At 46.1% G+C, this 13,643-nt stretch overlaps 1 protein-coding gene across 5 annotated transcripts in view; it reads left to right on the forward strand.

The window, feature by feature from the left end:
* The window catches only part of CARMIL1 (capping protein regulator and myosin 1 linker 1), a 252,839-nt gene that overhangs the window by 162,990 nt on the left and 76,206 nt on the right, over positions 1-13,643 (forward strand). For all 5 annotated transcript variants that reach the window (XM_085890034.1, XM_085890033.1, XM_085890032.1 and 2 more), the window contains 8 exons: positions 858-939; positions 1,868-1,967; positions 2,474-2,528; positions 6,835-7,007; positions 7,422-7,490; positions 7,703-7,796; positions 7,980-8,078; positions 12,035-12,163. In XM_085890034.1, the coding sequence (XP_085746160.1) occupies positions 858-939; positions 1,868-1,967; positions 2,474-2,528; positions 6,835-7,007; positions 7,422-7,490; positions 7,703-7,796; positions 7,980-8,078; positions 12,035-12,163 (801 nt within the window). The remainder of the gene's footprint in view (positions 1-857; positions 940-1,867; positions 1,968-2,473; positions 2,529-6,834; positions 7,008-7,421; positions 7,491-7,702; positions 7,797-7,979; positions 8,079-12,034; positions 12,164-13,643) is intronic.

The raw sequence follows: 13,643 nt of genomic DNA on the forward strand, positions 1-13,643 counted from the left end.
GCAATTCAGATACCAATACCATGGTGCAATTCAGATACCGATACCATGGTGCAATTCTGATACCGATACCATGGTGCAATTGTGATGCCATGGGGAAATTTTGATTGTGATACCATGGTTTAATTCTGATACCACAATACAATTCCAAAACGATGCGGCAATTGTGATTTTCATTTTAAAAATGAAAGTTGTAATGGTGTAATTATCGTCCCTTTGTGGCAAATTGCCATGGCCATCTTTGGAGAGAACGGTGTGGCCCCCTTTGGGGCAAATGCATACTACCCCTTTCCTTTGAGGCAAATGTGCACTGCTCCCCCCTTGGAGCAAATGTTCCAGTTGTGATGAGGCACATGGTTTGAGACTGCTTTATTGTTAATTAACATTGATTTTTGAGGTGCAAGTGTTTTAGCTGTCATTTTTCTGCACCAAGTCGATGCTCGTCGAAGACAGACCATCCCAACATAAGGGGTGTCGTTCATACTGAAGGGTTTGCTGTTGACATTTCCTGTTTGTTTGTCAACGTAACACCAACTGTTGTGTCAAATGTTGATGACGTTGGGAATGTTCTCTCTGGTGGCCACAAACGTTCAAAATCGCACGATGCTGCAATGTGCCAGCTGTTTGTCATGACGCGGACTATGCTGAGATACATCCTGGTGCAGTTTTGTGGAGAGAAGCGACGAATAAATTTGATGATAAACACGATACACAAGGTCATGTACAAGGCACCGCTCCCCAGCTGTGTGCGGAGATGTTTCATTGACGTGGTGTCCAGAAACCACCATGAGGTATCAAAGCATCAGAGTAAAGAATGCTGAGGACTTTAATCAGCTAACTGTGTGATCTTATCATTTCAGTTGCGTTCATTTGGCGCGCAGATCCTGGAGGGTTGCATCGCCGACCTGCACAACGTCTCCAGCTTGGACATTTCAGACAATGGTGTGTACGACACATAAGCCCCTACGTAGTTCCTCCTTGATTATTTATTTTATTTTGCTAAGACTGTGATGATGCCGCCTCAACGTGGCATTCCTCAGGAAGTTTACATGATAAATACAGGTGATTTCTCAACAGGTGATTCTCTATTGTTATTCTCTGCAGTCAGGTTTCTGCAGGTCTTTAGGCCTAAGTCACATTTGCCACGGCAGCCGTGGGGTCTACAAAATCTACGGCCACTAGCAATTATAGGGCGGCCGCAGTATTTCCACGGTCACACAATGTAGCAGTCACATATGTTTTTATTTTTTGGGGAGCCGCACGGCGTATTTATAAATTGTGGAGACCGAAAACGTGGGGGTGCCGTATGGTCTTTGATTTGATGTCGCACGGTGACCTTAGGGCGTTCCTGCGGCGGCCATAGAATTTTCAAGGCAGACGCAAGGTGCCCGCAAGGCGACCGCAAGGCGACCGCAGGGGCGCCCTAAGGCGAATGTGTGGCCAGACGGACGGTAACGAGTGGGGGGTTTTTTTTCTTTTTTTTTGATCAGTTCTTTTGCTTCGGCTTGTCGAATTGCTATGGCGAACGTAGAAATGAAAAAAGTTATAACTCCGCGTTATAATTCCACGGCGACCCCTACGGCCCAAATGGCGTAGGGCCACCCTGAGGCCACCACAGAAACTCTGCGGCCGCCGCACGTTTCTGTCAATTCAGAGGGCGTACGGCCGCCGTATCCTCGCCATAGAGCAAATGTGACTTAGGCCTTACCTGTGAGAGTTGTGAATGGGAATTGGGAACAGGAGTCTGATGAAGTTTGTACGGCAAACATACATAACACTCCAGTGCAGATTAACAATAATCGTTTGTTCACACGCATAACGCATTTCCATTTGCGCTCACCATACTAACTTCATCTGCACTGTGCCGCAGGTCTGGAATCGGACCTGGGAACACTCACAGTCTGGCTGAGTAAGAACCGTTCACTGAAGCACCTGGCACTGGGAAAGAATTTTAACAACATAAAGGCAAAGTGTGTGAAAGGCATTTGATCACTGTTATATATTTATTTATTTATTTGTTTCAACATTGATGTTGAGCTCCTGGAGGAGCTTGTATACCTATCACATTGCAGGGCAAAGACATTAGAAGGCATCATTGTACTTAAAAAACACAAAAAACATTCTGAATGTCGTCAGGCGATGGATAAGCCCGTGATACATACATGGGATTTGAACTCGGTGAACAGGCATCGTGTTCCAGGTAGTTCATATCGGAACACTAACAGGCCAATCCAAGTATTACTCCTATTTCTGTTGGAATTTCCTGCAGATTACTAACAATGCTGAAAACAACAACGAATGCATATATGAGAAAGAGTTTAAAATTGTTGTTCATCATCTAATGATTCCTCATCACCAGGGCATCAGTGACATTTGCTCTCTCACTAACGCCATCACTCGTCATCGTCATTGGTTTTAACTTTTCTTGTTTCCAAAGCTCATCGTCCTTGAGGAATCATTTATTTTCTTCCCCCAGACACCTTGTTCCTGTGCTGGACAATATTGTACAAATGATACAAGAAGAGGATTCCGTAAGTATATGATTCCGTAAGTTCGACTGCAATTCTCACTAAGAATAACAATGAGGTCGAAGGTAACGTTAAAGATTACACAGTTATTGGAAATGATCTCGAGCAAACCCATATTCTTCGATGCCAGGAATTCATTCATACCTCGCACCATTTAATCAAGAGGCTTGATGAACTTGAAGTTTACGGATTTACCAACAATATTTGTCTCGAACACAAGGGTTAATGTTAGAAAAAGTGTGTCCATTCGAGGTTATCGGTCATTGTGGAACTTAGAAAGTTGAGTGGCGACCGTAACGGTCCGCCCTCTTTGGGCAAATACCATGGCGGTTCGTGTCGGTAAAAACATTCACTTACACACTACAGGTTCCACTGGAGGTTTACACACAGTCCAATCAAAAGCTAGCCATCGTGTGCAGCCTGTGGCTGCTGGTTGCATCGTTTTCTGGGGGTGGGGCTGTGCCGCTGATGCAGTGTCCCCCTTACCAGTGCACTGGTACTCATTTTGCCAACCACGGAAGGATGACAGGCTGAGTCAACCCGACCTGGTGTTAATTCAATGGAAGACAAGGGCTCAAACTCAGGACCCTAACATCTGAAGCCAACACTAACCAGGCTTGCGATCACAAGCAAGCTGCACTCTTTGATTTGATTGTTACATCCCTCTGTTAATGCTAACATTGCTTAGTAAACAGTTAATCAATAGGTTTGCTCATAACGCTGTATTTATCGATAGTTCAGCAATACAGGACTTTCAAAATAATGTATGAATGATAAATGAGGCCTTTTGCGCATACGCTGTTTGTGTTTATAGTGACTCGGTTCGGCTGACAGTGCACTTTTAACCTGCCGTTGCTCGCGCATAATCTTTATCACGCATATCGTCTTTTAAACATAATTTCCAGCATTTAGACGATTTCAAGATGTTTCGATTTCCACGATCGATTTCAAGATTTAGTTGATGCCAAGATTTTAGAGTGGCAATTTCAACATGGTTAACCATAATTGTTCTTTTCCTGAATGCAAATCAAACTCGTAGAAATATAGGAATTTGGGAAATATCCGAGATTGAGAGATGTCGGGTTCATACCATTTATTGTTAGTACAATCTCGCATCAGCCGCGGATATAACTCGCACACACACACACTCATGCACACCATTGAGTGCATGTGAATACAGTCACGACTTCAATAAGAAGCAAGAAAAACGACAATGGCGTCATGTCCACCAAGTTATATGATCCACTCGATGCCGCTGGTATCATAAATGTCCTGTGCCCATGGTAATAAACCGGCCCAAAAGGGGTACGATGATTGAAGTCCCATGGTGAAACGGAGTGAAAACCCACTGGAGATAGCGAGCCACAACGCGGCGTGTCATCTGAAGCTTTATTCACCAAGAGAGGAAATGCGTCGCTGAAGATAGTGCTGTGAATGTGGTTAAACTCCAGTGGACACCAGTGATCTCCAGTGTACTCCTATTTAACTCCAGTGAAACTCAAGTCCGTGAATCATTTCCACGACGGTGTAAAAATGGCGATCTGCCAGGCAAAAGAAGTAAAACGAGGGTGTAAAATTGCGAGCTTCCAGAAATAAAAGCCCTTTCTTCCTCTTCTCGTCTCGCGAGAGAGAGGTGCTCAAGAACCGCAGTCGTGTCGGGCAAAACGAGTGGTTAGAAACCAGATTTAAGTACCACGTCGACACTGCTGCTATTTGTTGTAAAAGTAAATGGAACAAAGTTCATGACATAAAAGTACTAACAAATTGGCACTGATAAAAAGTACACAACAGATGCAAAACTCGAGGATAAGTTCTCTTGTGGTCCCAGAACCAAACAAACAATATATTGTTGCGAATTTGCGCCCGCCGGCGTGCGAACGGCCACGTAACTCGAATCGCGGCACGTCGCCCACCGGACGGACAATTCTGTCGTGACCCTCTCGGACTAACGCCGGGAGCTAGTCACGGGTGGGCCTTTCGGCCTCACCACGATCGTGCCAATCGGCCCCCCGCGTGGGATAGGGTTGTTCGCCAAATTCGACCTACCTAAGTCCCCACGCGGAGGGTAGACCGGGCGATCGCACCTCGCCGCAGGTCGACTCCGGACACGGGCCACTTAAGCGACCCGTTCCGTACTAGCGGGATAACCGAGTGGTGTTATCGTCGGCCTCGACGGTTCCGATTAATTCTCGGGCGTATTAAGCCCACTACCAACCCTTTACGTGAAGCAAGATGGAGATTCAATTAAAGAAAAGACGAAGCGAAACGGGAAAACAGTTCAACATAATGCACATTTATTCTGCGGCACACGGAGAGCACACATATACAATTACAACAATTATGCACCAAAAGCAGATGTAACAAAAGAAACACAACAATGCAGATCTACTACCGACTACGCGAGCACACGGCGACACTTACACAGTTTTACTTTACAGACGGCGCCAACAACACATTTACTCAAAAGCAAAAGAAAAGGGCCACCCTCAAAGACAAGGGGGCAGACGGGGCCTGTGGGCCGTGAGACCGGGTGGATCCTACCCGTGTCTTTGTGATGAGCCGCAAATGTGGCGGCGCCCCGACTCCGTGCTCCTTCGCGGGTTTCGTTGGCACTGCTTGGAGTGGGGTGGGAACGGGGCCCCCTTTTCGCACTATCTCAGCCCGGGGGGAAAAACAGGGGGGAATTGTTGATGCTCTGGGGAAAGAGGATAGCTGGCTTGCTTGGGTCCCGCGACGAGCGACTCCACTGCGAGCTCGTCGCCGACCGTCGTCTTCCTTGCCTCGGACCCGAACCCTTCGGTCTCCTCCCCAATTCTCCTCAGCCGACTGCAGCAAATCACCTCGACAGCGCTCCAGGCTTCCTCTCTCTGCAGCTCCTCGACAGACTCCAAACCCCGACAGACTGTGAGCTCCGGCAGACTTCTCCTCTCCAGACCCGACTTGACTCTTCTCAAACTCGCCTTGACTCTTCTCCAACTGACTAAATTGGCCCCGCGCTCGGCGCTTTATAGTCCGGCAGGAGAACCCATATGCAAATTTCTGGATCAGAACGAGCTGGGGGTGGAGCCACGCTCGCCCATTGGACGGAGAAAAAGGGGCGTGAGTCTCCCCTGATCCTCGAATTTGCATATCCCGATTCTACTCCGACGCGCCTGGAGGCGGGGCCAAACCGCCCCGCGCTTGCCAATTGGACGGATCAGAAGTGGGCGTGTATCATTCCTGATCCGAATTCTCCTCGGAAAGGCCGCACTTTGCACCCGCGGCTCGGCGCGCGTCCCGCACGAGGCCAGGACAGCCTGACGCTCGGTGCCCACAAGCGGTGCGGGAATGGCCGCAGAAGGAGAGGCGAAGGTGGTGGAGGGTTTAAAGTGGTGGTCCATGGCCATGGTGACGTTTGGAATGGCGGTGATGCGATGTTTGCGGGAGCGAGTTGTGAAGGTAAAGGTCGTGGATGTTGGCGTTGTTGTTGTTGTTGTGGAGCGGCGTTGTGGTTGGTGGTTGTTGTGTGATGGCGGTTGAGACGTGGTTGGTTCAAAATAAAGATAGAACAGAAAAACGGCTATCTTAAAGGGTCGCAGCCCGAATGAATCACATTTATTCCCGCTAAACAACGGGTTTGGGGCTGACTACACATGTACTTACAGAGATATCTCACCTACGGGACCTGAATGGTGGTTTGCGAATTTCCTCAACCGCAACAATATTTATAACAACGCTCACAGCTCCCGTAAACTCGACCCCATCACCCCACCCCCAAACGTGATTAATAGTAAATTTCATCAGTTTTAACTTACACAAGCCCATGCCCCAGATACGTCCTTCCCATCGGTGTTTAGAAGAACCTAATTCAGATACACAAACCTTTCACTGGTAGTGTTCCGTTGGGAGTTTGTGCAGCACACGCCCGTCCTTTTGGGCCTTGCACCATCCTGCATGGTCAGGAGTTGGCAGTACGATCAGCTTCCCTTTTGGTGAGATGAGAAAGTTCTCCCAGTCCTTTGTTGTGCAGAGGCGTAGCCCTTTCTCTCCGGTACTTTCTCAAGTATTCTCAACTTCTTTCAGAAGCTTCGTGAGCCATTCCGAGTAACGATCCTTATCCTGGACATGTGACCATTTTTTTCCCCACACCACAAAAAAAAACTTTTTTTGGGGGTGGGGGGCGGGGCTGTCTCGGAGTATTGTGGGTATCTCGTTCAAATAAACGTTTTGAGTGGCTGACGTATGACAGCCAGGCTCATTGTTGCGGCAGTGCATGGTTGCTGGTTTTGCTCGATATTGAACTATTCGTGCTGGTACTTACTCACCGCAGCCGTTGAAGTCTCTGTCATTGGCCGACTCGAAGCTGAAGGCGGATTTGACTATCATAATCAACGCCCTGGGCAGCAACACGTCACTCACCTCAGTGGATCTCAGTGGGAACGGTATGGGAGACCTGGGAGCCAAGATGCTCGCCAAGGCCTTGCAGATCAACACCAAACTCAGGTGTGGATACTTATGCATGGACATCCTTGTTAACGCTTTGTTTAGCGCCTCGGCCTCCCTGCGTCGTGGCCATTCACAACGCCATTATCAATTGACTTTTTGAGAGGTTGTTGATTGATCCTGCATGTTCACTTGGATAACAATCCCATTAAATGTTTTTCTGTTTCTACTTTAAATCTGCATCCTTACACTGTTGGTGTCTCGAATGCGCATACCTTTGGGTAAATGGGCCGTGCCAAAACCCTCTCCCATGGATCGGCCTGAGAGCCTGTTGTCACCTTGCTGTTTTTTCTGCAACCTCACAGCAAAGCAACGTCTGTGCTCATCTCGATGAGCTTTGTAGCCCAGATCAGTGCATTGTGTGCATTTGTGAGGATGATCAAACTCGTGACATCCGTGTGTTCGTGTTTTTAGGACCGTCATTTGGGATAAAAACAACACAACGGCACAAGGCTTCCAAGACGTCGCCCGTGCTCTTGAAAAGTATGTTCTTTTGATAATGGCATCACCAAGTGGAGAGTACCTGCACGCAGTCAAAGTACTGCCAGACATCTAATTTTGCACATCCTTGTTTTCTCTTACGAATGACTGTCATTTAATCATCATTCACGTAATTTTGCTGTTGTTATCCAATTGTTTTGTTGCTTACCCGTTATTGTCCCTGCTCTTTACCATTTTTATTCCCCGTATCGCAGAAACTGTACTCTGCGGTTTATGCCGATGCCAATCAACGACGCATCACAAGCTCTGAAATCGAACCATGAGCGCACGGAGGAAGCTTTACAGAAGGTATGGGGCTCTGTGCTTCAAAAACCTCAAGAGGAGACACCAAAACGATTTTTAAACAACTTGTTTCTCTTTACAGTGACTATACATTATGCTAAACAAATTTCTTGAAATGTTTTTTAATTTACTATCTTCTTGATTCCTTCCCTTGCCTTTTCTTCCCTCCATCCTTGCTCGAACACCAAGATTGAGAATCACCTGCTGAGAAATCATGAGGTGCGACGTTTCTCCCCTGAACAGGCATACCGCCTACAGCAGGGAATCGTTACCAGTACCACTCAGCAGGTGCCCCTCCTCACGTGCTTGCAAACTCACAAATCTGCTTGCAAACTCACTTTCATCAGCTCAGCTTTTTTTCCAGCTTCCTAATGGTGCATAAAGCCCTCGTGCATACTGTGCGGAAACCTGGATGGGATGTGAAGAGCTACTTGTAAATCATGGACTCCAGACATTCCATCCTCTCACAACCACACTCCATACATGCAGATACATATGAATGACGTGTGTGTTGGTTGTTAACGCCATATGTGGGTTTCCGAAGGTGGAACGGAGCCCTCTCAGGTATTGATGTGTGTGTGTGCGTGCGTGCGTGTGTGTATGTGTGTGTTCTTTTGGTGGAAAATTCACCACACTGTTTCTTCGATATTTATGTTTCTTATGTATTTATTTGATTATTGTGTATTGAATGGCTGCATAGATGCAATTGAGTTTGTGGATCCACTGATGGAGGTAATCTACTGGTGTGGATCCATGACCGAGGTTGTGGATCCGCCGTTTGGAGAGGTTCTGGGCTGAAAGGATCGAAACCTTGAGGAAGAACGGTGCCTAGCTGATGATCCATGCAGTCGGGAAAGTGTGTGTGTTTTTGTGCTTGTGAGTGTTCGTATGAGTGTGTTTATGTTTTTTGGGGTGTGTGTGTGTGTGTGTGTGTGTGTGTGTTTGTTTTTTCTATATATAGTTATTAAAAGAAGAAGAAAGCGCTTCCAACCAAAAGTAAAAAATCTCGATCGACTCCACTAATTTGGGTAAAAAAAACCGAGAGCAGACCCGGTCTCAGGGAAACGTTTCGCCGGCTTCATCAGGCACAATAGACCCTGGGCCTCGGCACGTGTACGGTTTTTATTTCGATACGACCGCTCATTTATGGTCACGTGCTGGTGCACCTTATCCATTGGGTGTTTGTTGCTCACCTTATCCAGCCGTTTGCACCATCCAGTTTTTGCCATTTGCATCAGAGGTGTGTATTGTGTGGGTATGTCAACCGTCTCCCCAGTTCGGCCGCCCTCCCGGCTCTTCACCTGCCACGATTCCAGTGTCAACCTGTGTCATTTGTTAGATGTAGAGTCTCGGACACGGGTCTCATCAAAGTCAAATTTATGGCCAGATTGCAGGCAAACACGTGCTAAGGCTGACTGGGTCATTTTTCCAAGCCGAATTGCTCTATCATGTTCATCTTGCTGTAATTTTAAATTTCTTCCAGTTTCACCTCAACACCACCCAATGAGAACCCAAACTCTGGTGAAACTGGAAAAATTTAAAACAACACTCAATCCCAAACACCACATCCACATGTGCACAACACCCAATGAGAACCTCAACACTCGCACAACCAACACCTCATCATGCCCCACCCAGACACGAAACCAGCCGTGTTCGTGCCCCTGAAACACAAAAACAAAATAACAAGTGCACACACGTGTTCACCCACACACGTACAACACCAGATCACGTGAAAATTAAAACAATAAAAGAGCAGAGCACCCTTTCAATGATGTGATTTGACGTTTGTTTTTGCTTTTGCAAAATAAAAAAGCACTCCTCCATTTGATCTTGAGCACCAGCACGTGACCGGAAATGAGCGGTCGTATCGAAATAAAAACCGCACACGTGCCGAGGCCCGGGCTCTATTGTGCCTGATGAAGCCGGCTGTGAAGCGGGCGAAACGTTTCCCTGAGACCGGGTCTGCTCTCGGTTTTTTACTCAAATTAGTGGAGTCGATCGAGATTGTTCACCTTTTACTTTTGGTTCGAAGCGCCTTCTTCTTTAAAAATGTCATCCCAACCGCCCCAATCTTATGGAAAAAAAAATAAAAATAAATATATATATATATATATATATATATATATATATATATATATATATATATATATATATATATATATCCGTATACATATTATGTGTATTTGTTTGTTTATGTGTGTGTGATAGAATTGTTCAGAACAGTTGTGTGTGAAAAAAACTAGGTGTGTGTGTGTGTGTGTGTGTGTGTGTGTGTGTGTTTGTGTGTGTCCTTTACTTTTGATCGATATACAATTCCACACCCCTTCACCAATCTTCACCAAAGTTTGCATATGTGCCAGTGGTACCCAGGTTCAAGTCAAGGGCTCAAAAATCCCCCCCCCCTCACAAGGCAAAGGCAATTCTGTGTGTGTGTGTGTGTGTCGCTCTGAAAATCATCTAAAAAGAACGGCTGGGCCAATATCCACCAAATTTTGCAAACGTTCCGGGGGTACCCAGGGTCAGGTCATGGGCACAACTGCCCTCTGCAAGGAAATTCTCCATAAGTGTGTATTTGTACGTCTGAAAATCAAGAAACTGACTTCAAACAAGAAAATGAGGCCATTTGGCCCATCATTGCCATGGTGCACTCTCAGGTTAATTAGGTCATCTCTTCGAGCATGACCTCATAATATTGGTGTTGAGAGGAGAGGTGACGATCCGTCTGTCCGTCCGTCCCTCCGTCCGTCCGTCCACAATGAAGTTGAAGCGGGAGATCTGGTCATGAGTGATCCTGATAGAGGTCGATGAGACGTACACGATGGTATGACTTTCAAGGTCACCGAAGGTCAAGGTCAAGGTCACGAGGCCTTTGAAGTTGCGAAAATGACGATTTTCAAAATCTATCTCCTCCGCCATTTCTCAAGCGATCTTGAATTTGATTGTAGCAAATGAATCTATGGGACAATATATAAATTTTGGTCGGGCCGGATTTTTGATATTCACTTTTGTTTTCGTGTCACGTGACTTCAAAGTTGGCAAAAAATGCGAAAATGACGATTTTCAAAATCTATCTCCTCCTACATTTCTCAAGCAATCTTGAATTTGATTGTGGCATATGAATCTATGGGACAATATCTAAATTTGGTCAGGACGGATTTTCAAATTTCGCTTTCGTTTTCGCGTCACGTGACTTCAAAGTTGGCAAAAAATGCGAAAATGACGATTTTCAAAATCTATCTCCTCCTACATTTCTCAAGCAATCTTGAATTTGATTGTGGCATATAAATCTATGGGACAATATCGAAATTTGGTCAGGACGGATTTTCGAATTTCACTTTCGTTTTCGCGTCACGTGACTTCAAATTTGGCAAAAAATGCGAAAATGACGATTTTCAAAATCTATCTCCTACATTTCTCAAGCAATCTTGAATTTGATTGTGGCATATGAATCTATGGGACAATATCTAAATTTGGTCAGGACGGATTTTCAAATTTCGCTTTGGTTTTCGCGTCACATGACTTTAAAGTTTGCAAAAACTGCCCTACCTTCAGGAGGCTATATATTTTCTCGCAGAGATGACCGTCACTCCCGCCACGGGTGTATTTTTTACTTTAGCTTTAAACATCAATCTTCTTGATGGTTTATTGTCGTCTACATAACCCGATCTTGGTCGGGTGACCCAGCTTCTATGAAATATATTTTCCGTTCTCATCCCAACCCCCTCCGTCCAACCTCAACCATCATTGGAAAATGAAATTAGCCGCTCCATTCACCACGGCGCAGTCGTGTGATAATGCACACACTAATAGATGAACACAACATGCAGGGAAATGAACCACTCGACTGGTATCATTTTGGGATTGCTTCACTGGGGAAGCACAAATGACATGCCCACTGGCGGGCGATTCAAAGGTACAGAGTACTCGTAATGGAGGCTTCTCTTGAGGGCTTTAGTTCTTGTGCCCAAGGTTATCGTTGATGTCGAGTATGTTGTGCACAAGCATATTGTGCCACGTCAAACATCGTTTAAAAACTTACAGTGACTCTCCTACCCCGTAGCGTTACAATGCATCTCCTTATAGTATAATTGTGACTTGTAAATTGTTTGTACACAATGGGAATTGAAATGGAATTATTTCCTCTGCCAAACCTCCTTTTCACTTTCAAGACTCATTGCACATTACTGTGGGAGGGGAGGGATGCTCATTTCCTGTGTATTTGAACTCCATACGTGGTGCAGATGGTGGACCGGCTCTGTGTGAAGGTGCAAGACCAGCTAAACTCTTTGCGGCCATCACCACAGGATGACGTGCAAGCCGAAGTTCTACTCGCTGAGAAGGTCATGAAGGATGCCCGGAATGCCCGTACGGTGCGTATCTTGTTATGAGAGAAAAAAAACAAACTATAATCTATTTGCAGCCCTCGGTTCCTACTTGTGGAGAAACGTGTTTTATATGCACCGATCTTGATGATGCCCCAATAAAAGTTGAAACCACGATAGATCACATAACCGTCTCTATCGATATCCATCTCTTTGTATCCCCCTCTTTCTTTGTCTCTATCCACGGGCTGATAGGATGTTCTAGAAATAAGCACACTCACCTCTAAGCTGTGTTGCTTGGTTCGAATCCCGACCCACCTGTAAACCGACTGCCATCCCGGTGTTTCACAGTTAGGGTAATTAATCTATGTTGTGCATGCCATCCCTTGGATAGACGTTAAAACGGGTGTCCCGTCTACCGACATTCTTTGGTTGACGTTAAAGACCCCACGGTATCTTTTGCGAAGAGTAGGCGAGCTATCTCCGGCACCCAGAACAAGTTTTAAAATTGCTGCCCTAACCAGCAGAGGGTGCATTGCATTACATCCTCATTGAGACTCACAAATCCATCCATCCATCCATCCATTGGGACCATTCTCTCTACAGAGCGTTGGTGCTGCTTTAGCAGTTCCTGGGCTACTGGGTGCAATCCTGGACGGGTCACCACTCCGACACAGGACTCCAGCATGCTGACACTCATTTTGCCGACCTCGGAAGGATGACAGGCAGAGTCAACCCCACCTGGTATTAATTCAACAGCCAAGCAGGATTTGAATTCAGGATCCTCGGATCCCAAGCCCACCACCCTAACCATTAAGCCAACACCAGGCATAACTCACAGATATATATGCAATACGTTTGCTGTCTCCGTCGTTCTGATTGACTTTGCATCTCACCTCTGGAGAATTGCCACATCACTATTGGATTGTCAGTAAAAACCCAGCTGGTTCATTAACTACCCTCAGGGTAAAATATCCTGCCTGCCACACCTGACCTGGTCAATAAGTGATGCCAGTCGACCTCCTGTGTTTGACTTTTATTCCTTCCCATTCGTGCCTCCATTGGCACTCCGTCGTTCTGATTGACTTTGCATCTGACCCTTCTTCTGTACTTTCCACATCATAAAAAGGTTTAGGGTGAGTAAAATGCAAAGTAGACCGAGGGTATAATGTGGGCTTGCCCAGACTTGTAGCCATATTTAAACGAGTCAGGAAGAACGGTTTTGGCTGTGAAACCAGGTGGTGTCGGACAAGGGATGGGATGGCGGGATGGCAGAATAGCCGAGTTGATGGTAAGCTCACCTCTGAACTGGACTGTATGTTTCCTGCCTGATTAGTACCCCAGTGGATTTGAATCCGATTAAACACTGCTCTCCTGGTGCAGTGCCGGCAGGGAGTGCTACCTTTCAGAGAATATCATTCTTCAGATTGGGAGAGAAAGCCAACTGTCTTTGCATAAGTTGTCCAGGTTTCTGTTTCCTTCCCTCCTCTCTCTCCTTAGTACGTTGCCTTACCTTTAATTTTTCCTT

The sequence above is a fragment of the Eptatretus burgeri genome, chromosome 7 (genome assembly GCF_056783735.1).
Source record: "Eptatretus burgeri isolate ZD-2024b chromosome 7, Ebu_testis_v1, whole genome shotgun sequence".
NCBI lineage: Eukaryota > Metazoa > Chordata > Myxini > Myxiniformes > Myxinidae > Eptatretus > Eptatretus burgeri.